The sequence below is a fragment of the Echiichthys vipera genome, assembly GCF_963691815.1.
Source record: "Echiichthys vipera genome assembly, chromosome: 13".
NCBI classification, from domain to species: domain Eukaryota; kingdom Metazoa; phylum Chordata; class Actinopteri; order Perciformes; family Trachinidae; genus Echiichthys; species Echiichthys vipera.
Window position 1 is genome coordinate 14,650,499 of NC_139838.1, and position 26,323 is coordinate 14,676,821.

Sequence of the window (26,323 nt, forward strand, 5' to 3'; positions counted from 1 at the left end):
GTAAATGGGGCTTGGTTACACGCTTGTAATTGGCTATTCACTGGGATAATCTGACATCAAGCCCTGTCATGTCTAAACCGTGTCCAGCATTAAAGAGGAGGAAAAAATGTGAGAAACAAACTTTATCTCAGTTTTTTTTACCTGATATAATATGTGGCCTAATGCTATAATTTCAACCACAAATACGTCTATTTAAATAAAACTACACGATAGAATTAATAAAAAATTAAAACATTTCAAATATTAAAATGAATTGATTAAAGCCTAGATTTAAAGTAAACTATTTTATTTACATAAGTCAGAAGATGTCATGTTTGAGGTTTTAGGAAGTGACATTAGACATTAATTCAATATTGCAGATATTCCTAATAACATTCATTAACATAACTTGTATATTTAGGCCTATGTATACGTATATTGTAGTTGTGGGCTATTATTGACATTTTAATAATAAATAGTTTTTTGTTTTTAATTTTGTTTTAATACAGTTAATTATTATAATGCGGATGACCTGTTGTAGCCTAAACTAAAAGGGAAAATTTCATAATCTTCCATCTTTTACTGTAAAATTATTCAAAGGCAGGCCTAATACTCTGAGTTGATAATAATCTGCAGAATTTCCCTTTTTATCCACAATTTAAAAAAAACCAACAACCTTGTAATCTAGTAGCCCACATGGCTACATCATGCCTGGAGCCTTGCAGACGACCACCAGAGCAGAGGAGCCCCCCCCTCCCTCCTGCACACAGATCAAGCCACCGGGCCTTGAACCTGACCCCCTCAGGACCATCTCAGGCGAGCTTGTCACGTTTGCATCCCCGGCCGTCTCATTGTTGCCACGGGAGTTCCCTCAAAGGTTTGAGGGAGATAGATAGTGTGGCCGTCCATCCAATAAACCGCCGCTCTCCCCTCTCTCCCGATCCCCGCGGTGCTCCCGGTTTTGACACAGGAGACAAAACACGCGGAGGAGGACTATGAATGGTAAAGCACCGAGGAGGCCGAGGGAGAGCAAAAAGGAGGCGGTGTGCCTTTGTAGTCGGGGAGGAATGCGGAAATGTCCCCGCTCCGTGTCAAACCTCTCTGAAGGGGGTCAGGCCACATTCAGCCGGCGTGGGAAAGCCAGGCAGAGACGGAGCTCACACACAGGCGAGCGGGGCCTGCAGTTGCATAGGCCTACCCGGGGATATATGGAAGAAGAAGAAGAAGAAAAAAGAAGAAAGAAAGGAGAAAATTCAAAGAAGAGCGTGGTTTTGGAGGGCTGTATCACGCGTTTCCCTTTGTCCCATATGACCCCCCATCCTACAACCCCCTCCCCTCCACACACCAAGTTGCAGTGAGAGTGTGTGTGTGAGTTTTCGTACAACCATCCACCACCACCACCTCCTCCCCCTTCTCCTCCTCCTCCTCCTCCCTTGTTTGAGTGTCTCTGCTCGGGCTGGTGCAGTCTGAGGGATGGGGGATTAGAGCCTGCACCGTCCAACTACCTGTGTGGCCCCCGCATGGAGGACAGTGGACGGGGACGCGTTTGATGCAGGACATTTTTTATACATAAATCCGAGACAGTGAATGCATCCTCAGCATTTTATTTGGACATGCCGACGTTGCGACATTTTTTATTGACAACATAAGGTAAACGCCGAAAGTGGGGGATATTTCTGCACAACTGTATGCCAAAAAAGTGTCTTTACGAGGCTAGAAATGTTGCTTTACAGTCCAATGACGTTTTGAAAAGCCGAAAAGAGCCATTCTCTGACCTGCTAGGATTTAAACGAGGCTATTTGAGTGCACGCGCAATTAAATTATAAACAATTAGAGGAATACACGTGGGCTGATGAAAACATCTTTAAAACTCACTCACTGCACCGTTTTACACATTCGCCACGGTTTGGGGGTCGAAAGGCGAGTTTAACGGTGTTTTTAATGGGCTGTTGCTTTAGGAAGTTCAGACAATGCAATCAGTAGACAGCCACGTGCTCGCGAAGTTTGTGTCGCCTCAAACAGAAACTTTGATAAAAACCGGACAGGAGAACTAGATAGCGGCTGCTTTTGTTGATTTAACACAGCTCGGCGTGTAAGGTGTGTGTCCTCTCTTTTTTGCGTGTTCTTTAAATTGTTAATTTCCTTTAAGAGAGTAAAGACAGCCCACGCGAACATAACTTCAACATGTGAGGCGAATTTCTGACCGCGCGAGACTGTTTTGTTTATTTGGTGCAAACCTATGTTTACAAAAAAATTGAGGTCGACTGTTGCTAATGTGAATTATTGTGACTTTACTTTGTGTTAGTGGTAGGAGGACATGAGTTGCCGTGCGTAACAGGAGGAGGAGTGGAAGTTGGGACGCAGCGGGGCTCTTGTGTTGATAGTCGGAATAAAACATGATGACAGTCCTGTTATTGCCTACCTGGAGCACAGTTTGACCTAATCTGACAAAGATGGTGTCTTCCTCCATCTGTGTCTCCCTGTCATCTAGGCATTGCATGTGCCAACTTTTTTCTGTGAATATGCCTTTGTGAGAAACTATCTGGCTCGTCACCCTCGCCGGGATTCCCCCCGCAATCTTTTCAACGAGAGACGAGGAAAACCACCAAAAAAAATCTGCAAAAATGGACAAAGAAAGTACTGGTACTCAATATGAACCTGTGGCCGAGATTGGAGAAGGCGCTTACGGGAAGGTGTACAAGGCGAGAGATTTGAAGAACGGGGGACGCTTTGTAGCCCTAAAAAGAGTTCGGGTCCAGACGGAGGAAGAGGGGATGCCGCTCTCCACCATCCGGGAGGTGGCGGTACTGAGGCAGCTTGAAGCCTTCGAGCACCCCAATGTTGTCAGGTAAGAGAGGAGGAGAGGTGGGTAGCTTTGTGTGTGTGTTTGTATATGTGAGAGGGAGAGAGGAAGAGGGGCAGATGTGTGCCACAAATGACACACACTTCCCTTTTGACCTTTAGGTTAGGCCTGCACTCATATCCTACATGTCCACTGTTTTGCAGCAAGTCATCCCTTTAAGCTATTTAATACTGACAATATGAACACATCGGTTTCATGACAAATAGCCTCTCGCTGCCCGTTAAGGGGGCAGTAGGTGCACCCCTATCCGACCAGAGCTTTCGCCACTTCTACACCATTGTCAGCTCTGTTTTTAGTTTGAAACCACATCTCTTATTCATCAGTATCGGTTGGCTCCAATCACATTGATCCACCTTATTCGCTTTCCTCTAAAAATGGTGCACCTACTCAGCTATAGAAATGAGCCAGCTCTGCCTTAAAGATACAACAGCCAACAGCCCCAGACTGGTGGTCTTTCACCACTGTGCCCCCAAGAAAGCAGCAGGTCACAGAACAAAGTGACATAGAAGCATATGCATAAACGCCTGGAAAGAGATCATGATATCACCCGTTTACCAACAGGATTAACACACAATTATGTAAAGTAGTATATTGTTTTTAGGCAGTCAGTGCTTAAGAGCACTTTGGCAGCGCAGATGAGCATCGATGGCCACACTTCAAAGTGTCTTTGATTAAATATTCAAAGTTAAAGTTCACGTCCTAGCTAATAAGTGAACTGGGGTGCCAAATAATTAATATTTTCACAGTTGATTAGTTTGTCCATTTTTTTTTCTAAATTCATTCTTTGGTCTGTTTTTTTATTTTTTTTATTAAAATACAGAAAAACACATCTCAGAATTTCCTTAAGCTCACATTAACATGATTTCAACACAGTCAAAAGATATTCAATTGACTACCAGAAAAGACTAAAAACCCATGTGAACATGTGTGGGTTTGTGTTGCTACCATTTATCAATTAATCCATAATTTGATTGTAAATGCCTTCCCAAGATCAGTACTGAATCGGTGCTGTAGGCTGTACAGTATGCAACTTAAAAAGAAAATGATGCCACAAGTTTGATGCATTTTATATTTAACGTTGGTGTGTGCCAATCAATACTGATCCATGCTGCCAAAGTGACTTTGAGCAAAACATTGACGCTCAGTTACTTTAAGTCAGACTGTATCTAATGAATAAAGCTACTTCAAAGACATCAGCCCAGTTTCTCTTCTCTGCACACAGAGGCCATTTTCTTTCAGTTTTGCAATGAATTGTTCACTCAGAAGTCAGTAGTCAGATACTGCGTCATATGTTGGCGTAAGCCACGGTCTGACCTTGGTTCCTTTTTATTATGGAATATTGAGTGCTTTGGGATTGAGGGGACGTTTCAGAAGCACGGCAAGTGCCCTTGTGCCTCTGACAATAATTCCCCAGCGTATAAATGAATAATAGAGGATAATGGTTTTCCTCCTAATGGTATCACAATGGGGTTTGTTCTCGCTACAAGAGAAATACATCAGTGGGCACAAAGTTTTTTAGGTCATTTTCTTCAATGTTTTCAGTTTGACTTTGTGCACTTCTTTGGAAGCATATGTTTAAATAATATGTAGTAGCATTTGCTGCAATAAATCAGTTCAAGGGTGCAAACCGTCAGCTTTTTGAACTAATCAAAAGAACTTCACTCTCCTCCAACCAGCCTAGCCTAGCAAAGCAGCTCGGGCCAGGAAGGGTGCATTGTGGGCCTTCTGTGTGACTCCAGGCAACCCCTGGATGTTTGTAATGAGGCCCATTATTCATTCCATATGTTCAGTGTCTGCTAAGAGCCCCCATTGTAGCCCAACAATCGAGCCGTGAGGGGCGTTTAACCCCAGCGCTTCAAGAGCAGGGCGCCGTCTATTCTGTGACATCATGCACAGTACTAATACCTTGAATGAATCGCCTCTCACTCACCGCAGTGACTCCAGCACGTCCAAGTCCACTGATTACAAGGGGGTTGGCAAGGACGCACGATGCCTTGTTGGATAGGAATGAAAGCATTTCTGGAGAGGTTTAGTCATTTCTTTCCATGCCTTGATTTTAAACGGCTTGTGTAGATTGGCCAGTTTGAATTGTAGCAGTACATGTACTGGAAATGTATAAAACTATTGATATGGCATTGAGTAGGATCACTTTTAGGCATAAATGTTTTATTCATTAGATGTGTTCTGATACTATTTTCCAATACTCAAACTTGCGTATCGACTAAGGGTACAGTCAGTCATAACAGAAAAAGAACATAAATAAACTACTTTAAAGTAGATGTCTTTCATGGCTAAATTAAGTGCTATCGGATCGGTGCAGACTTGCATACTTGTCGATACCAACATGCACTATAGGAGGAATTTCTGATACTCGCATCGGTATCAGAACAACTCTAATCTAAGCTATGCCTTTTCAGTTTGTTAAAGATGGCGTCCAGTTGTGCCCTCAATCAGATAACATTACCTGAAAACTTTGAAACTTATTGGGTTGCCACCATTAAAAGATCTTAGCAGGGTGCTTCCCTTATTGTTCCATTAGGTCAATAAAAATATTGTAGATTTAGGTTAAGTTGAGTAATGTGAAAGAAAACCATCCCCTTTATGTTTTGTAGCCTACAAATTTAAACTGTCTTTCATGTCGTTGGCTCATTCCCTTAAAGATAACGATGGCATGCTTTAAAGGTAATGTGATATCAGTAACCAGTTACTTTGTAACCCACCACAACGTTTTGATGGATGTCCATCATGGCTCCCTTCATCTCCTGTGTTGTTATGCTGAAAGATGCTGCCCCTGCAACAGCTACAGACAGGGTCCACTTGACTTCCCATAAAGCATCAGGAGTTGTCATAGTGCCGGTTGAGGAATGCCGCTTGTGGTCCCCAAGCTCTTTGAAGGGGACATACTGGAAAGCTTTTTTTTTTCATCTTTTCACCAAAGCCTTCCTTGGCAGGTCTGCCGACATAATCTGGATTCTTGGCCGTAGTTTGTTGCCTGGTGAAACACAGCCTTTGGGTTGGGGCTCAGTGGCCTTGAATCTTCAAAAAGAAGTCTTTTTCAGGGTATTTTTTTACTTTTCTGTAAGATGAAATACCGAGTCTCAGTTTCTTGACCTAAGATTGAAGTCATACAATGAATGCTTTCCTGACCAACCACAAAGATATGTTCAACTCTCAGATGTTGAAGTTTTATTGGAAGATTTTTTCCTCCATTTAAAAGAAAAGAAAATTGGAAGATAGCATTTCCCTTGTGTCTTGTTAAATTTGCTGCATCAATAGACTCTTTTCTTATGCAGACATTTTGACTTGTCATAGCAGGAAACACACAGGCATAATAACATTAACGAGTGCTCCATTTCATTAAGGTGTTCCAGTAAGTCATAAGTCATGATTAGTTACACCTGTGCAGGGCGGTATGACCAAACATTTGTATCACAGCGGTCTTTCGCCCCCTTTTTAAAGAGAGAGTTTGTGGGTCATTAATTGTTGTGTTAAAGGTTAGAACCATTAGTAAGAAGGGTATGCAGTTAATGGGGGTCCTCTCTCAATACACTCACAGTTTGCAGTGACCGCAGTGCTTGGCGGTGCTCTTCATGGTATATAAGGAATTCATATAATACAGGGAATTAAAATCAGTATACTACCCAGCCTGTGGTTAACATGTCTATTGCTTGGAAGGAAATGGCGAATGAGTGAGCAATATAACTAATTTCACAAAGAAGGATTATGACAATGCCGATATTATGACCGGTGTTCAGTCTTCCTCAAGCTTTGTTGCAGCATGCAGAGCAGAGTCGGCGTCAAATCTATATTATTGATCTCCTCCCCCTGTTCCTCTTGTTCCAGGTTGTTTGACGTGTGTACAGTCTCTCGGACTGACAGAGAAACCAAGCTCACCCTGGTCTTTGAGCATGTGGATCAGGACCTGACCACTTACCTGGAGAAGGCCCCTGACCCCGGAGTACCACCTGAGACCATCAAGGTAACCATTGCCATTGTTATCTTGAAGTACCCCGGAAGACAGACGCTGTTTGCTGTAAACTGGAGTCTTACATGGCGTGAGTAACACTTTGTGTGCTTCACTATTAAAACAGCGAAGCAGTAAAACATTCAAAACATGTAAGAACTTAAGTAAAAAAATGATTTACAGTTTCTATTTTAGGTTTATAGGAAGCTATTTGCTAATGCTCTGTGGTTTGATTGCTGCAGGACCACAGTCGTGTCTGTATGGTACTGAGTGAGTTTTTTTGGCCAGAGACACGGGGGCCAGAGTGCAGTTCCCTCCAACATCAGAGCATGTTGAAGGGCAGCACATGTGGCAGATGGGCTCCAAATTAGAGGCTCCCTGCCTTCTCTTTTTTCACTCTGCCCTGTTTCTCTCCAAGTTTACACTAAATTACAGATGAAGAGAGAGAAAAATTGTGTGAGAACCAAGACTTTAAAATCTTCCTAAGAGTACTCAATTTGAAGCTAATAATCGTACGTCACAGTACTTTTTTCAAATTCAAGTGAACACACTTTACAATTCACAGCCACTATCCATTTCTCCAGTTTATTTTATGAATCCACTGTGAGTGTCCATTTACACTTTGCTTTAAGGTCGGAAATAGATGTCACCAACTCCTTTCCTCTGTAACTGTCTCCTTTTTATTTTAATCTTTCCCACACTTATACCTCGTTAAAAAAATCTTTTCATCACGTTTCACCCCAAGGTCTGTAAATGTATCGTGTACAGTATTGGGAGAGATATATATATCTCCATATTTGGAGAGAGGGGCCTCAGAGTTTAATAGTGTCATATTTGAAACAGAGATGTTCTGGAAGCTAGAGTAACCGTTGGTTTTCACCCCAGGGCAGGGTTTATGTGTAAAAGTTTTGTGTTGAGCAGTAATGCTGGTGGGATGCTGTGCAAGCGTAGACGAGTCGGGTGGATCTCACCTGAGGCTTTCCCAGGGTTTTTTGCTGAAGTCGATACAGTGACAATTGTGTTGATGATATCAAATATTGTACTTATACTGCGATACTGACGCATCTGTTTTCATTCAAACCTGTAACTGCCAACGAAAATGATAGATAACATGAAAATAATTGATTGGCAGGAACTGTTAGTTAATACATTTTGTGCTTAAGTGATAAGCTGGTTTAATCACCAGGTCTCTTGAAAATGAGACCATGTGTCTCAATGAGATTGCCTGTATAAATAAAGGTACGGATAAAATCACTACTTACTCAACAGGTGATTGATTTAAATATTTCGCTTTATTTGGCTTTGCTAGTAATCATTAGTTGCATCCACAATTCATAGGCCCTCATGGTGCTGCACTCGACACAACAAGTAATAGAAGTTGTCGTGTGAAGAAGGAAGGCCAACTTGAGGTTGTCGAAAAATTCAAACCACGCATATGCCACCCACTGGGCCAGTCACTACGTGAAGTGGACGTGTTTGTCACTTTCCTAAAGTAACAAAATTTGTTGAATGGGGAGGCATCCGACGTTGTTCAACGATCCAGACCGGCATTTCTTTTGAAGCATACTGACCCCTTAAGGAACCCCTCCTTCTTTTGCTTTCTCCTAACATCCATACAGCTGGGGCCTTGAGGGCACAATGAGAGCACAATGATGGAGTGACAAGATGATACAGGCACCATCCCATGTTATTTCTAGGACAGTGGACACTGCACAGTAACCCCCTAACCCCCTTTCCCAGCAACCTAATTTGCCCGCGGCTATACCAGATGACACCAGATAATGAATCCCAAATTTAGTGCACCTATGCTCATCTCATTAAATACTTACCTATTCAAGTATGTCACCCTTGAATACCCTAAACATTCATCTTCAGCCAACCCCCCCTAAAACAAAAACATACTTTTCCCCAAAACCAACCTAACCCCAAGCACCAACCAGAAACCCAGAAACCCCACCCTGCCTCTGCCTGTCCATTTTATCCCCCCACCCTCCACCATCCACTCAGCCTTACTCAGACTCAAGACCCACCACATTGCCATTGATGAAAGAGGTCCTCCTCCAGGAATCAAATGAGCTGGAAGGACATCAAGGAGCCAGGCTGCCCTAGCCTCAGTGCTCCTCAGCCGGGCCAACGCTTGGGTCTCACCCACCCTCATCCACCGCTATCGTCCAAGCTTCCACAACTCCATTCTCTGGGCCCATAAAGGGGGAGGTTAATGAAGCATGGGGAGGGAATTACACTAACGCTAACCGGCAGATGTCCCATATTGTGCCTGGCTACAATAAACAATATGGCTGCCTCTGGTTTATTTGCATTAGAAAAGGAGGTGCACTCAGAAAGCCATGTTTTGACTGCATCTTGCAGAGGGCCGACTACTTTTTTTCCCCTGCTCCGCCTGCTTTTTCAGGGTCAGATTTGTTGCCTTTTTTGTGTGATTCCTTTTTTTCTTCAGTTTCCTCCTGAACAAGTTGCTGCCAGTTGAAGACAGTTGTGTGTTGAGCAACTCAGTGTGTGTCTTATTGCTGCTGAAATTAACTTGTGAGGCTTTGGAGATGGCGCACCCTTGCTCTCTGTTCCACATGTGACCTTAAACTTTATGGCAGAGTTAATTTGGCCACTTTGAACTTTTCAATTTGCAATTTGCAATATTTTTCATCACTCAGTTGTGAGGGTAATTGATACAGCAGAGAAGATGGCACTCAGGCGCGTGGGTGGGTGGGGGGGTTGTTTGTGTGTTTGTCCAAGAGTCACACTTCTGAGATAATTAGTGTTTACTAGGAAATGCTGCTGAAAGGACTCTGGGTAAAATGGCTATTTAAAGTGGAGAGGAACTGATGGGGGGGGGGGCATGCTATTGTGTCAGCCACACACACACACACACACACACACACACACACACACACACACACACACACACACACACACACACACACACACACACACACACAAAATAACCAACCGACTGCCTGCCTCTCTCCTATGGCCCTGTCTGTCTGTTGCCCTCCGCACTGGGTCATGGCTGGATGGAGATGTAGAAAGGAAGGTCTGTTTATGCATCCTGCTTGCCCTTGGTCATAGGGCACTCACACATGCGCATGCTTACACACACACAAACACACACACACACACAAACACACACATTGGCACCCTTACACAGTCTGAGGCGCAAAAAACACAAATGGAAATGCACAAACATTATGATAACACAGATCCAGAGGGACACCCAGCCCACACACACACACACACACACACACACACACACACACACACACACACACACACACACACACACACACTCACCCCCCTCCCCCCCCCATCTCCACAGTATTGTGTAGGGCGTCCTGTCCCCTCCTCTGTGGCCAGCACAGCAGCCAGCCCCGCGCCGTTTGCTAATGTTTTCTGCTTGAGTGTGCAGACCCCTTTGACTCACTCACCAGCTGGTCGGTCAGTGAATAGAGCTGCGGGCTCAGGTCCATGTCACTTGTGAGGTCTTGGCGGAGGCTTATTTTAGGTTGTGTGTGTAGGGGGCATTCGTGTGTTTGTGTGTTTGTATGTGTGCGCGTGTAAAGAAGCGTGTGTGTGTGTTTATTTTGGAGGGTGGTGTACAGGCTAGGACGCAACACACCATTTCTCTTTGTGGAGATTTTAATTGTGGAGACGGGTTTCCCTACATAAACTTCTTTTTTTTTTTTTTCTGTTATACGCCTCAGGCAGAAATTCTTTCCTTAGACATAATTTGATCAAACAATACAAACTCAAACTCTACTTGCTATTTGTTTACAGGTGCAGGACCTGTTTGAGAATATTTCTGTTTGAAGAGGACAAGTCTAAGCTGGTTTCTGTCTACAAAGTTCATCCGTCTTATGTTACTTTAGCTGGTACGTCATGGATGTCAGTGTCTATGGCCATTTCTGAGGTCAGCTTTTGGGCATAAAGAGAGAAGTAGCGCCAATTAAGTCCAACAGGACAGCTGCTGAGAAACAGAGATCCATGCTTGGACAGAACGGGGCCTCTTTCTTCCTCCGTTGCGTGTGTGTGTGTGTGTGTGTGTGTCTCAGTTATCAAACATCTGCCACAGTCGACAAAAAAAGACACAGGCCTCCTCTAGTTAACTCCCTCAATACCACAATGTCTCAGCCTTTAGACTTTAACTTCTCACTGCAGGGTCCTGTCATTCAGGCCTTTTGTTGCCTTGTTTAGCCAGGGAATGAATTCAGACGTTGATGCAGGGTCATGAAGCCATCTGTCATTGACGTTCAAGGCTGAACTATTTTGGAAATCAAACGAATAAGATGAGATTGAATCACTCAGAGCCACATATAAAAGATGTTATGAAACTTCAACCCTCTGGTCTGTGATGTCACAATCATCAGTGTCATTTTTGTTTTATCATGACCTTTAACCCCGTCACGACTCCAGTATCCTAAAACTTAGATCGACATTTCAACCTCACTGTATCAATTCGGTGTCCTTTTCATTAACAAACTCACTCTTTGTTCTTGTTCCGTTTTTGTTGGCTTACAGGATATGATGTACCAGCTGCTCCAGGGGCTGGACTTCCTGCACTCGCACCGCGTGGTTCACCGTGACCTGAAGCCTCAGAATATCCTGGTGACCAGCGGAGGACAGATCAAACTGGCAGACTTTGGTCTAGCCCGCATATACAGCTTCCAGATGGCGCTCACCTCTGTGGTGAGTTATGATGTTCTGAACTCAGTAGGGCTCGTTCAAATAGTTCCTTCTAACAAGAGTGACTCAAAACAAATACTCCCAAGACACTGTGAGTCCAAACGTTCACCACTGATGAATAGAGTCCCAAAAGTGGGTCACAGGATGTTTTAACTGGGTCATAGACACAAATAGACTCAGATAGGGGGAATATTACATGATCTGATATATTGGTGATATCATATGGAGTACACAGGCTCTGATGCAAACAGAAAAGGGCTCCGGTGCACCAAGCATAAAGTAATGCATCTTATTTTCTTGTGTTTGGAATCACCATAACATGAGAAGCATCTCCAGGGTTCATACAAATTCTTGAAAGTTTGGAAAATGCTTATTTTAACCGTCATGTTTTCAAGGTTAGAATATGCTTGAATTCAAACATACTCCTTGAAAAAATGTTTACTTTTCATAATAATCTAGAGTTTCATCCACACAATCACACATGTTAACCATAAATGTTTTGATCCTTGAAATAAAACGATCCCTAGATGTAACAATGGAGGATTCGAGAGTCTGGACATTTTTGGCTGAGGTATCCTGAAAGGGCCCTGCATCTAACTGCGTTTAACTAAAGTTTACCAGCAATAAGTCTTAATGCTTTTAATACAAACAGCACCTGCTATCAATAGATAATCTATTGAGGTGCCTTTTACAGTAATTTTTTTTACATCTCTCTCATTTTCTTTTAACCAAAAAGCAACCGAACAAATTAAACTCACACACTAAGAAAATATCAGCAAAAATAAGTGAGAGAATAACAACAAAAACTCATTGATGTGCTTGCGCAATGCAAAGGAAGTTTATACACCATCCTTATCACCCTTGTTTCCTCCTTTTCTCTCAAAACCCCACATTCAACTCCATTATCAAATAATTGCTTTTTCTTATTACACAAGTACCGTATTTTCCGGATTATAAGTCGCATAGTTTGGCCGGGGGTGCGACTTATACTCTGGAGCAACTCGTGTGTGAAATTTTTAACACATTACCGTAAAATATCAAATAATAGCCCAGGTTATTATTTATCTCAGTCACGTAAGAGACTAGGCGTATATCAGCAATCGTCACACACACACACGTCAACCAATCAAAGGAAGAGGAGTTCATTGGATTTAGTGATTAGGAGTGACAGATTGTTTGGTAAACGTAGAGCATGTTCTATATGTTATAGTTATTTGAATGACTCTTACCGTAATATGTTACCTTAACATATCAGGCACGTTCTCAGTTCGTCGTTTATGCGTCATATAACGTACACTTATTCAGTCTGTTGTTCTCTATTCTATTTTTTTTAAAATTGCCTTTCAAGATGAAATGTCTATTCTTGGTGTTGGATTTTATAAAATAAATTTCCCCCAAAAATGCGACTCATACTCTAGTGCGACTTATTTTTGTTTTTTCCCTTCTTTATTCTGCATTTTCGGCTGGTGAGACTTATACTCCGGAGCGACTTTTAATCCGAAAAATATGGTTTACTGTATAACTGACCAAGAAAATGACATTTGTAGGATCTTTTTTCTTTGAATGATCTGTAGAGTCATTGTAGTGTTTGTGCATATCTTTGCACAATGCTTTACTTAAACGCATGCCATTTCTCTCTCTTTCTCTCTCTCTAACACACACACCGACTTGAACTACCCTCCCATCTCCAGAGAGTTAGATGAAAAGCGTCTAATGTGATATAGCGGGCACTTACAGGGCATCAGCGGGTTGCTCTGCAGCACTGGGCCAAATGATAGGGTTTCTCTGTGTAAAGTGAGAGCCAAGGGCCCCCGTGGTCTGTCTCAGGAATCCCTCAGTGGCTGTTTCAGTGAGGGATGGGGCAGACGAGGAGAGACAGACACCCCTTCCTTTCCATTGTCGGTGCTTTGATGTCCAACTGTTGAGCTCTGAGCTCTGATGACCAGATAAAATAGAGAGGGAGACTGAAAGGAGTCTTTGGAAGAGCTTGAAATCAAGAGAGATGAGACTTTCTATATTAAGGTAGCAAGCAACAGTAGCTCAGTACCTTGCTATAAGCGTGCATTTTCAAGAGGAGAGGTTTTCTGATCTGCTTCACATTTACACAGGTGTACTCTGGAAATCAAAATTAGAACAAATTATCAATACTTGATTTATTCGGAAATACTGTAATTTTTTTTATTGTTTAGAATTTGATAGAATATCCACTGTGGCTGTACCACTTCTGTACTAGCATGTGTTTTTTAGATAACCAAGGACCTTAAACAAAAACCTTTATTTTGTGGGAAAAAAAACATTAATCACTGTGTCAGAAGAGAAGATTTATACAATGTTTCTGATGGCTACAGGATGGAAAAGTAAATAGGAAGTGTAGAGGCCACAGCTTTGAAGGACTTCATCACATCTGCGCCCACAGGACATCACTTGTTTCTCACACTGCTCCGGTTTGATCTGTTCTCCATGCAGTCTCTTCCACAGTTCGGTAGCTGTGGTGGGTTTCTTAGCCATTACTTTGTTTATCTTGTTTCCAGAGATTCCCTAAAGGTTTAGATCTGGACTCTGACACTTCAGAAATTAACTGTGGAAGAGACTGCAAGAATAATTGACCAAGAGAACATAATGTAGTGGTGACGTACTACCCAGCATCACCCAGTCTGTAATACTAAACTGCTTCGGAGTTTTAACATAGACACCCAACAACATGTAAATATACTGTAAATTAATGTTACTCACCCAGTCTGCGGATGAGGCACTAGAGCGATCAGACGGAAGATGAGGGTTGTAACCGAAGGCCATGCAACCTTTTTTTAATAATGCCAAGTTAGCAAAGTTCATGGGAACTTTAAGTCAGACACTTTAAAATAATATTTTGAGAAAATTATTGATTTCTTCCCTAAGTAGCAATGCAAAGAGTGGGATAATGTAAGGCAATTGGGTCGTTATTAGGAGTTAAATCCTGTCAGGGTGATGCAATGAAGTGCTCGCTTTACATTATCCCTTAAAAATTCAAATGGTAAAGAATTAAAGTTGTAAGTTGGATTTTATTTAGATGTTTTTATCACTGATAATTGAAATGTCATGATGGGGTAATGGATAACATGTTGACAGGAGCTTTCCTTATTAAGTTATTAGGAGGTACTAATAAATGTCTGTAAGCAATGCAGGGACAGTCACAGTTTGACTCTTCAAAAAATGTTTTTTTTCCAAGCTTTGTCTCTGTGTGCTTGCTTGACTGTAGTCCAGGCCCTTAACTGTAATTTCTCAGTCCTGTTATCAAGGGTAATTTTTATGATTCAGATAAAACTAGTGAATATTTCCGCCAGTTCATTTCTGTCATTTATCATTCCGATTGATGATAATACTCTGAGGAAGAAGTACCCAACCTAAAAATTTACATAGTGTTACACAATATTCAGTGTGTCTGGTTTCAATGGAGGGTTTTGCCTTTGTGTAAATGTTCTACTTCATTTATGACTAGATGACGATCCTTTTCTGTCAAGGGCAGAATGCTTACCTGGGAATTTACTTTTTTAGATATGAATGACAAAATATCAAGTACTACTCATTCGTTCACAGGCTCTTAACATTCTCACACACTCATTCCCTTTCTTGGTTAAACAGATGTAAACTGTGTGTTTGTGTCTGTGTGTGTAATCCCCCTATCAGTCTAAAACGCATCTCCATTAAGTATTTCCTCTTGCTAATAAAAGCAGCTAATCTACACTGTATGCAGCGCACATGTACACACAGCATTAAGAGGATCTTCCCCTTTGCCCAACAGACCAGCAGTTGCTTATTTAGTCACCTAATGCCACCGTTACAGGCAGACAGATGGGCTTTGGAGAACTGCTGTTGCTTAAGCGAACAAGACACTTCTCTCTCACTTTCAAAGTGATTCATTTAGCACTTCTAGAATGACAAGACGGCCAAAGTGAGCATTTACATAAAGTCGTCAAAAACAGTCCCTACCTCCTTATTTTTCCCTCCTCAGTGTCACTAACTGAAAGTAGCTATCTTGTACTTTCTGCTGATGATTTACCAGCATTGCTTGAACTTCTCTTTTTGTGAGATGAATTCTGTGTGTGTGTGTGTGTGTGTGTGTGTGTGTGTGTGTGTGTGTGTGTGTGTGTGTGTGTGTGTGTGTGTGTGTGTGTGTGTGTGTGTGTGTGTGTGTGTGTGTGTGTGTGTGTGTGTGTGTGTGTGTGTGTGTGTGTGTGTGTGTGTGTGTGTGTGTGTGTGTGTGTGTGTGTGTGTGTGTGTGTGTGTGTGTGTGTGTGTGTGTGTGTGTGTGTGTGTGTGTGTGTGTGTGTGTGTGTGCCTTCTCGGCATCACCCACCTACCACGTTGCACATATTTCACCCTCCCCGAAAGGGAGGGAGACCACCCATTGGGTTGGTACTGGGGTCCAGATTAGGCTGCCCCTGGCAGTCCCTGGAGGTCCATTGCTTTGTTGATGGTTTTTTAATGACCCCAGTCTGGCTACAGGCTCATTGTACTGCCTTGAGTGACAGGCAGATGGGAAAAGCTGATGGGTTAATCTGACATACCAGAAAAGAGCGGAGAGAGGTCTTTTCTTCTGTTCATCTCATTGAGATCCCATTTCTGCAAAAGCGCTTTAGGGAAACCATTTCTTTTGATGTTGTTTGAATTTGGAATAAATGCTACAGCAAAATACAACCCAAGTGTCTGCAGTTATACTGAAAGTCCTTTGTGTAATTCAGTGTTAAAACATGACTTATTAACATTCAAACGCTGTTACAAATTTAGGAACATTCCATCAAAGACCCTGCTAGATATAACAAGTTAGAAATAAATCTTTCATCATCTGACTTGGACCCGGCCAATCAAAGTCAGGGGACACATTCCTTAAACATGCTAAGGCTAAAAGTGAGGGTGGAGAGTCCTCATTTTTGGACTCGGGCTTTTGATCTTAGAATAATTGCTAGCTCCTTACTCTGAGAAGAAATTAGATGTAGCCCAGAGGATTCATAAGTTCATTCTAAGGCCAGGGGAGTTAATTGGGATCCAATCAGACAGATTGTAAAACGCACTACTTTCATATTGCTTGCTTGCTGAGGAAATAGGAATCGATCTGCAGTCTGTTGCACTCTTCACATCTACCTAATTTGATAAATCTCTTGTATGCATCGATAAATAGTTCCCGTGTCATCCAATCACTAGACAGCGTTTGTCATTCATGAACCTAAGAACTAACCTTTAGCTTGATTTATGCCTCCTAGTGGTAAGATGCAATGGGAGCATGGCTGTGACAGAGGAGTAGAGGTTACGTCAGGTGTTTTTCAAAAGATATCCTCCATTAACCTGACCATGGTGGTCTTTTCATCTGCACCACACATTGGCAACCATTTTAGTACAAGGCTGACAGGACGGTCCCATGAAACCCATTAGCTTCCGCTCTCATGCATGTCACGCGAATGCCGTTGCCTGTCAAATTAAATGTGGAAAACTCAAGGGGAGTTCCGCCAGACTATTGTGTTAGCACTTGTTGTCGCTATCCTGTGTTTTTCTTTTAGTTAAAAACCGAACTTAACCAGGGGGTTGCCATAATTCACAGGAGATGACAAGATAAGCTTATTAGTGGCAAAATGTTTTTTGTATTGCCTCTTGAGCTTATCTGAAGTGAGCCTGTTATTTAGTTACGATAGCCAAAAGGAATTTTATGACTCTTAAAGCCTGTTCTTTTTAAGATTTTCCACCTGATAAAAAAATCTTTTATATGTTCAAAAGAAACAATTATTGTTAATATCATTAGCTTTTAAAATGAGTACAACAGACTGTGGGTTAGAGGAAAGTGTAGGTAGGGTGTTCTCACTTTTCGTACGTTATGATAATCTTAAAAGATAGTTATGATAAAGCAGATAAGATGTCTTCAAGTTGACAAACCACATGCTTCTTGATGATGGTTCTTTTGACCCAAATGATAAACGTGTGTGTGTGTGTGTGTGTGTGTGTGTGTGTGTGTGTGTGTGTGTGTGTGTGTGTGTGTGTGTGTGTGTGTGTGTGTGTGTGTGTGTGTGTGTGTGTGTGTGTGTGTGTGTGTGTGTGTGTGTGTGTGTGTGTGTGTGTGTGTGTGTGTGTGTGTGTGTGTGTGTGTGTGTGTGTGTGTGTGTGTGTGTGTGTGTGTGTGTGTGTGTGTGTGTGTGTGGTTTTAAGACAAATATTTTTACAAACTCCCATGATCTTGAACTATGCCATACAGTAGTTCAACAGAGTTCAGGAACAGTCACAGATGAAACTGATATTTCTTAGTGATGACCAAGGATGAACTGTACAGTCGTTTCTGTGAATCTCTTCTTTTGCCAGACAATGTGTTTCTACTCTGGACAGACAGACAAAAGGAAAGACAGGCAGCGGCAGGGGGGGCCTTGTGCTGCACGCACGAGAGCACGTGCAGTACACTCTGGGAATGTTTAGATATCTCCTCAAGCAGCCCTGCATGGGAAAAAAAGGAATAGCCCATCCTCTATGCTTTGACTGCAGCCGGCTAGAGCAAAAGGGGCTGGCCCCAATTTGACACAATCAAACACACATAGTTGACACACACAAATGTGAACAGGGATATACTGTGTACACACACATACACATTCAAAAGCAGATAATCAAGTTGTTATTCATGTTTGCACACACATAGACAAACCCAGCCTGCACAGTGGAGGTCTTATTAATTTTTCTGTAACCCCAAGTGTGTCTGAAAGAGCAATGGTAGACCGCCCCCCGCTTCACTGTGTTAATTGTTGCTGGTCTCTTGGCAATGCTCCATGTGGGGGGGGGGGGGGGGAGAAAAAGGGGTACTAACTGGTGTGTGTACGGTGCATGTGCACACTCCCGCACACACCGGCATCTGGATATTAAAGCCTTGTCTGTACCAGCAACGGCAAGAGGAAGGGGGGGCTAGAGAAAAAAAAAATTACAGCATATATCAGGAATTTTCCAGCTAATGATGTGCGGATGTGGTAGCACTGGGGAGAGAGAGCCACTGACTGTGCTGTCTTTGTTTCGCTCGCTGAGGGCCCCATGCTGCATTCCTGTACACTGTGCATACTTTGGCAACAGTTGTAGTGCCCCCTTTTTCTGTTTTACTGTATACAGTTTGTGTGCTGCTCTTGCACTTTTCTTTCGAGCCATGTAGCTCTCTCTCTCTCTTCCCCCATCAACCCCCCCCCCCCCCCAACACACACACACACACACACACACACACACACACACACACACACACACACACACACACACACACACACACACACACACACACACACACACACACACACACACACACTTCCTTATTTCCTTTCTTGGCCTAGTGCAGCTTTATTGTTGAGACTGTAATTTGTCCTTTTTGCAGAATGCGAGAAAGAAAGAAGGAAAGTGAGGGAGGAGTGAAATAATGGTGTTTACAACATGGCTGACTGCTAGAGCTTTCGATTGGGGCCTCTCTAGAGACAACATTACAGCCTGAGCTCCACTGTACTCGGAGTGCATAGTTCTGCTCATATTATTATTATTATTAAAATTATTATTATTATTATTATTATTATTATTATTATAACATCCGCTTTCCATCTCCCATATGTTGCTTGCCTATACATTCTGAAGCCCTCATCTGTTTTCCTTACTTAGATACATGTAGGAAGACTTTAATTTGTGGTAGATTGCTTTCAGGAATGTATTCACATTCTAGTTTAAGACTAAAAGCCTGAAACAGTAGAGCCGTTTACCTGAGGGACTGAGCTGCAGTGTCTGTTTATTTAACTTTATTCAGTAATTTGCTGAAAGTGAAAATTTCCAATCCTGCTCTTATTGACTCAATTACAACAATCATTTGGCTTCTGATGCATCCAAAGTACTTATCTGAGAGTGTGCATGTTTATGTAGATGGTATGTGTCTGTGTGTGCAGTGGTGCTCTTTCATCCTGGGCTTCCTCATTGAGAGGGAATGCAAATACGGGCCCCTGGCCAAGCTCCGTCAGCCCCAGTGCCTCTGGCGCTGAAGCTTTTAAACCCCGGCCTCATCCTCAAGGCATCAGGTCACTGTGAAGGTCCCCCTTGAAAGTCAGCATGGAGAGTGGCAGGAAACATTTTTTGTGTTGGGAGTGAGTTGAGGAGGATGGGGTTGAGGGATGAAGAGTGTGGTTCCCAGCAATTCAACATAATCTGCCCATTATTCAAGAGTAATTGCAGTTTATTACAGCTTGGGTATTATTTTTGTTTTTTGGGCCATCATTTCGGTCATCACTTGTTCACTTTCTAGCAAAGAGTTAAATAAGAAGATTGATTCCATCCTCATACTAAGCTACTGCCAGAGGGCGAATAGCTTAACTTAGCATAAAGATTTAAAGCAGCAGGAAGCAGGTAGCCTGGCTCTGTCTAGTTTAAGAAGTCCACCTACCAGCACCTCTAGTTTTGTCATTTTATCATATTAATGTTTTACATTTTGACTGAGCCAGGCTAGCTGTATCCCCTTTCTTCACTCCCTATGCTAAGCTAGGCTAACTCTCTCCTGACAAGTGGCTTGCGTCTGCGTCCGTGGGGCCCAACTTGTAAAACATTGCTCCATGGCAATCAAAAACTCCACAAGGAACCTCTTAATTTGGTGAGTACCGTGTTTTATGGGGGAAGATGTTCATCACTATATGAAAATAAGACCTAAGTTGGAATCAAGCCAGAATTATAATTTAAACATCAAACACATACTTGCATACGTTTGCAGACACACAGCACTTTGACACTGACTCACATAAATCCAGGCGAAAGCAGGTGCTTGCTTAGTCACGTGCAAGTACTCGCACACAACCTAAACCAAACGCCCCCGCGCTCACATGCATGCATTCTATTGTGTGCATGTATGGCGCGCCAAGGGCACATGTCCGGATGTTGCAAGTCAAACAGGCTTGGAGGTCTGGCCCAGGAGGTCTGGAGGTCCTCTGGGGCAGGGAAAGCCATTTCCTCCCTGAAGCAGAGCGAGGAATAGCCGTCAGGGCCGAGGAGGTTGGTGGTGGTGGTGGTGGTGAGGGGGAGGATGCTCTCAGCAGAAAGGAATTCCCAGAATGTTGTCCTTTAATCTGGAGTCAGCCTCTCTCTCTCTCTCTCTCTCTCTCTCTCTCTCTCTCTCTCTCTCTCTCTCTCTCTCTCTCTCTCTCTCTCTCTCTCTCTCTCTCTCTCTCTCTCTCTCTCTCTCTAACTCCCTCTCTCTCTAACTCTCTCTCTCTTTCTAACTCTATTTCTCCCCAGGCTTTATCTGACCTCCTCTGGCTTTTTCTGTTACCATGCGGAAGGGAAAAAGGGTGTCAGATAGGCAGAGACAGATTGAAAAATTCAAAGCAGCTGACCTAAGAGCAAAACAGTGTATTGCACAGTTAAGGCTGACTCACTCACTCTGTGTTTCTGATTGTCCCACATACTGTATGTATGTGTCTTTCTGTTTCAATGCATCCTGTCCAGAAGAGGGAGATTAGGAGCGGGTAATGAAGGGATACATGAAACAAAGTATGAAAAGGGTGAGAAAGGGACTAAGGAAGAAGGAATGCAAACGTGGTTGGAAGAAGAGGAAAGGATAGGACAGAAAAAAGCTCAGAGCAACATTGCAATCGGGGAATGTTTCTTTTTACAACACTGTGTTGTTATAATCATCTCCATGAAAACGGTTATTAAGTTGTGTGTTTAGGCCACGATTCATGTTCCATTGTGAAACTGTGCGTGATCAAAATGCATTCATGGATATTACAAGGCTCTCCCAACTGTTGTATGTAGACTTTACTGCATTTCTGACATGTGTGTTTTACAGACTCACAGGCTTACAGAAATGGAGAGAGGGAGAGAGAGGCATTTAATAGGGAAGGAACAAGTGATTGCAGAAGAGAGAGAGAGGAGGTAGGGAGAAAAGGGTGAGGATTGCCGAGTGGAAAGCAGCGCAGCTGACAGAGGACTGTTTGTTCGGAGATGAAAACGAGCACCCCAAAACTCAGAATGTGAAGTTTGGGATGAGCCATTCTAAGGAAACAGAGTCAAGCATTTCACAAATGCTTAATGGTCAGCACTTGTTTGTAACTGACAATTGGCGTGAGAGGATGTGTGCAGAAAAAGATATGTCTGAGGATATCCTAAATGTTGTCAACAAATCTTGTGAAAGACCAGAACCAGAAATCAATTGATCGCACTAAAACGTGCCAGTTGCATTTGAAGCCTGGTCTAGTTTATGCCACTGTTGTCCAGCAAACAATTAAAAATAATAAATGTGCCACTCACAATATATATTAATTATGCAATATAATGAGCAGGATTGAGTGTCAGAATAGGGGAGTCAGAAAGTATTAAGAGGTGGTCTTAACCTTTTAATGCAGTCCTACAGTACAGTCCAACAAAATGGTCTCCTACAGTGCAAGTAGTCAGGGTGTAATTTCAGATTGCAGTAAGCCTTAAAGCCTCTTGTGTCGTGTATATATGCCTTAATCTGAAGTTGTGGCTAGGTTTTCGAGCTCTAGGTCTGTGGTTCTTCCTAGAAGGCTTTCTGTGCATGTGTTTCATACCGGTCCTGACTTTTGACTGTGCAGACCTACAAACTCACTGCAGCAGGCATAACTTACACGCATTGAGTCAGCAGCTGCAAGAGTTGCATGTAGATGTTGATTGGGCCATTTTTTTTTTTTATCACTCATGCGTCCATTTACATTTTAAAACACCAACTGTTTTAGGTAGATTCTCTGCCTTTCACTCGCAGAGAATCTATTCCTCCATGTTAAAATAAAAGAAAAAGTTGGACATATTTCCTGCAAAAATGAAAGCAATGCATCCTTGAATTTTCCTGTTGGGGGGGGGGGGGGTGACCATATGGGCAGCTTTTGCAACTTCCATTCATGTTTTTCTTTGAGGTTTCACTGTCCTAAAAATCTTCAATGACCCTAACAGTCAGTATTTTCATTCTCAGTATATGTCTCGTTTCTGGTCACGTGGCTCAGCCGACACATCTCAGCCAACTAGCCTCAACTTCCTCCCCATTTCCACTGAAGCAGGAAGCAGGAGACGAGAAAGCGTCACACATCTGCAAAATGCAGCCTCCGGCTCTATTAATAGTGTCATTCAGTTCAGAAGAAAAAATGTGACCAAACTTTTTAATTCCTCTTATCGGTCTCTGCGGACTGCCTGGCTTAAGAGTTCCAGCACGGGGTAACGTTTGGTCATTTTGCGAGTTCTCCTCAGATGTCCAAAACTTGCAATAGTTACAGTTATGAATAATGCCCCTGTCTAGAATTCTTATTGTGCGCATACTATCGGTACAACTTTGTAAATAAACTCACTTTTCTGAATTATATTCAGTAATTGCTAAATTATAGGAGGTGGTTACAATAGACAAGGATATACTGTGGAAAATGTTATGTCCCCAGTGCTTTATCAAAATCCTTTCAGGACAGACAGTTGCAAACTACTTAAATGTCCTTTTCTGACATTTGACAATAAGAAAAGTATTGAACCCAGATACATAAGTTTTTATACACATAACAAGACTAAGTCCAGAGCTACTTGGACAAAGCAATACTTTGAGCTAAATGCTAACATCAGCATGCTAATGTGTGTGTGGGAAAGGGTAAGGGAACACCAAAGTCAACTAAATGTATTCTCTGGAAGCCATGAATACATGTTACAGATGTCACAGACATTTGTTCAATAATTTGTTGTTTTTTTTGTTTGTTTTTTAGATATTTTAGTCTGGAACACAAAAGTGGTTGACCGACCAACGGACAATCATTGACACTCCACAGAGCTACACCTCTAACATGGCTAAACAAAAGTTTTTATTCTCAATGGGAATTAAAGGATGAACAAGTGCGCTTACTGAAGTGCAGGGAGACTAAACACACATTTTTCTGGATGCTCCCCCAGTGAATGAAATCTTGTTTCTATAAACCATGAAGTAGACTTGACTGCTGACTCAAAGTTATTTCTCAAAGGGCACCTGAGCAGATAAGCGAGGACCTGATTTACTTTTAATAGCTGATATTTGGCTATCTACATCCTTTGAAGATCATTGCTCTCATATTAAGCATGTGGACAGCATCTTAAAGCTCAGAGTATCGTTTCCTCGTACTCCCGCAGAGAGTCCAGGCCAGCTAATAAATATATCTAGGTGACACAGCACTCTTTTTGGTTACAAACATTCACCTCAGACTCTGCGATCCAGATAAGCACTCTGCAGTGCCTGAGGGGGGAACTGCAGCCAAATGCTGTTGGAAAAATCTTGAGTTTAGGAAAGCACCTGGAACCAGTCCACTCTCTTACTAGGGGTCACTGAGTTTTGTCTGGAGGCTTTCCCTACTGTAGCTGTTAACAATGCTGCTGCTTTCCTGCAGGCCATGGCTACACACACACACTCACTCGCACTTAGAGCTCCCATTAGAGTTACAGGGACAAATTTGGAAACTGTGCTCAGTGTGAAGTGGCACAAAATGGCTGCTGTTATACCTCAGGTGGGTGCAGGGCTGCTTGATGCAAGACAGGATTATTTTCTTTTTTTTTCTATTTTGGCAGTAAGGAGGGCGGTGGGTGTGGTGATATCAATGATAGTCTGCTTGTTATCACTTCACGTACAGACATCTGCCAGATTTAATCTAGTGGAGCATTCTATTGTAATAGGTACTACTGCTTGTTTATATATATATATATATATATATAAACAACACACATCTGCAGTATTTTGTGTCTCTGGGGGATTGCTACAGTCTATGGTAAAGACTGTGTGATGTGGGGACATCAAAATGGGAGCAGGGAGACGTGTCTTGCCAGATATGATTTCATGTCTTACGTAAGCCTAAGATGGGGGCAGAGAAGTATTAACCCTGTGTGTGTGAGAGAGTCTGCGAGCATGTTGGGGGCGGGGGGGCTATATGGTGACATTTGCTCAACGCTGTTGGCAGATAAAACTTAATGCATGAAATTGGGAGCGATTTGTGTGTCTTTTGTATGTTTAACATTATGTTCTAAGTGTATTTTTGTCTGTGTTGTAGGTGGTGACACTGTGGTACAGAGCCCCAGAGGTGCTGCTCCAGTCCAGTTACGCCACACCAGTGGACCTGTGGAGTGTCGGCTGCATCTTCGCTGAGATGTTCAGGAGAAGGTGAGAACGAAGAGGTCTAACCCCTCATACTTTGTGTAGTGGTATGACACATTTGCCAAATGTATGTCTTTCATCCAAAATCACCGCTATTCTAGCCTAATACTCTGATCGTATCAGGTTGTGTTGTATCCATCCAGTCTAATTATATTTGAATCAATGTGGAAACTGCAGTAAGACATTACTCCCTCGTTCCTGCACCGTTATACCTTAACAGTGCTGCCTTTGCATTAAAACGCATTTAAAACTTATCTCACTAGCTGACAACTAACTCATGTTAACATGGAAACAGTCACTCATCTGCATCAGCACGTATGTTTGATACATACAAGCCAGCTTCTTATTTGCCATATTGATCTTACTGTATTTTTTTCCCCACTAATTGTAGCTAATTTTTCCGCAAAGTATGCATAGTAATACTGAACTGACTATCCATTTGTCATGTTAAAGTGGTCATAAGTAGGGAAAAGAAAGTCACTCATTTTTACTCGGCTAGGTTTGCAGAACACAACTTACACAAGGCTGTGCATCTTTTTAAAGATGCAATGTAGTGTATTAAAGTGAGGTCAGAAATCAGAGTTTGTTAAACCATCTAACTGTATCTTTGTTGATGCACTGTCACTTGTCACTGGTCAGGCGGGATCAGCCACTGATGGGTTTACCACATTTACTGTTAAAACAAATTATGATTAGTGACCTACTGGTGTGTACACTATATAATATAGAAGAAATATGCTGCCATTGTCACAAAATCAGTTATTGGGTGTTTCATAAACCAACCTTGTCGTTTTCTCCAAATGACACCTGTCAGCTGCGTTTTGAGCAATCACATTTCGGTTGACTTATCAAACCATTACAGTAATGACAGACGGTCTGCTGTGGTTGCAGCATGCAAGTCAAGATCCTGCTTCTTGGTATAGGTATTTGTCAGTTTGTGGTCTAACGAACTTCACACACTGGAGAGCCAAGCTAATAACGGACCACGTTTCTAAAAACTGAACAAAAGGTTCAACTGCCTATCCATGGAAGGGGAAAACCCCATTTTCCAGGGCATAACGGCATATTGTCTCATCATAGAATCAATCTAATATTCACATTTATTTGCCATAGTATGTACAGAACTGCCTCTAGTAATAAACAGTGAAGTGGATTCCAGCCAGACTGTAGTGGTGTGCTTCGGGGTAGATAAGAACAGTCGTTCTGAGGCAGGGTGAGTGCCAGGAGGAGCAGCCCTGCCTGTAATTTACGCTTCCTTCCCCAACCGTCCTCACACCCAAACATGCACAGCCACACACAACGACCCATGCTCTGCACGTGGGAGTATATAGGCTGTAGTGGTGACACAGGGTGAAAAGACACGTGGCATACAGACAGATGGCAAACAAAAGCTTGGAGAAACATAATTAAGGAAGTTGTTTCCATAGAGGAACGAAGATTAAATGGTTTGCATCTAAGAACTGTGGGTATCATATGCTATAGCCGTTAGCTGTCATTTTACCACGTATTGTTTTACACTTTTTGATCTTTGTAATCGGTCAGTCAACTGATGATTCTGAAGTAATGCCAATTCTCTACCCCTTTTGTTTGGAGCTGAAAGCATTAGTCGATTTATCATAGTAAGTCGACAAAAAATTAATTGGTAATCATATAATTGGGGTTCTCGTGCCTCCTGGAAAACCTGGAAATTTAGGGACTAGTTTTC

General features: G+C 42.4%; 1 protein-coding gene across 1 annotated transcript in view; it reads left to right on the forward strand.

The window, feature by feature from the left end:
* Positions 1 to 1,321: 1,321 nt before the first annotated feature.
* The window catches only part of cdk6 (cyclin dependent kinase 6), a 33,534-nt gene continuing 8,532 nt past the window's right edge, over positions 1,322 to 26,323 (forward strand). Inside the window, exons 1-5 of the mRNA XM_083926317.1 lie at positions 1,322 to 1,629; positions 2,471 to 2,827; positions 6,686 to 6,821; positions 11,334 to 11,501; positions 24,515 to 24,624. Of these exons, the coding sequence (XP_083782443.1) occupies positions 2,604 to 2,827; positions 6,686 to 6,821; positions 11,334 to 11,501; positions 24,515 to 24,624 (638 nt within the window). The 5' untranslated portion in view covers positions 1,322 to 1,629; positions 2,471 to 2,603. The remainder of the gene's footprint in view (positions 1,630 to 2,470; positions 2,828 to 6,685; positions 6,822 to 11,333; positions 11,502 to 24,514; positions 24,625 to 26,323) is intronic.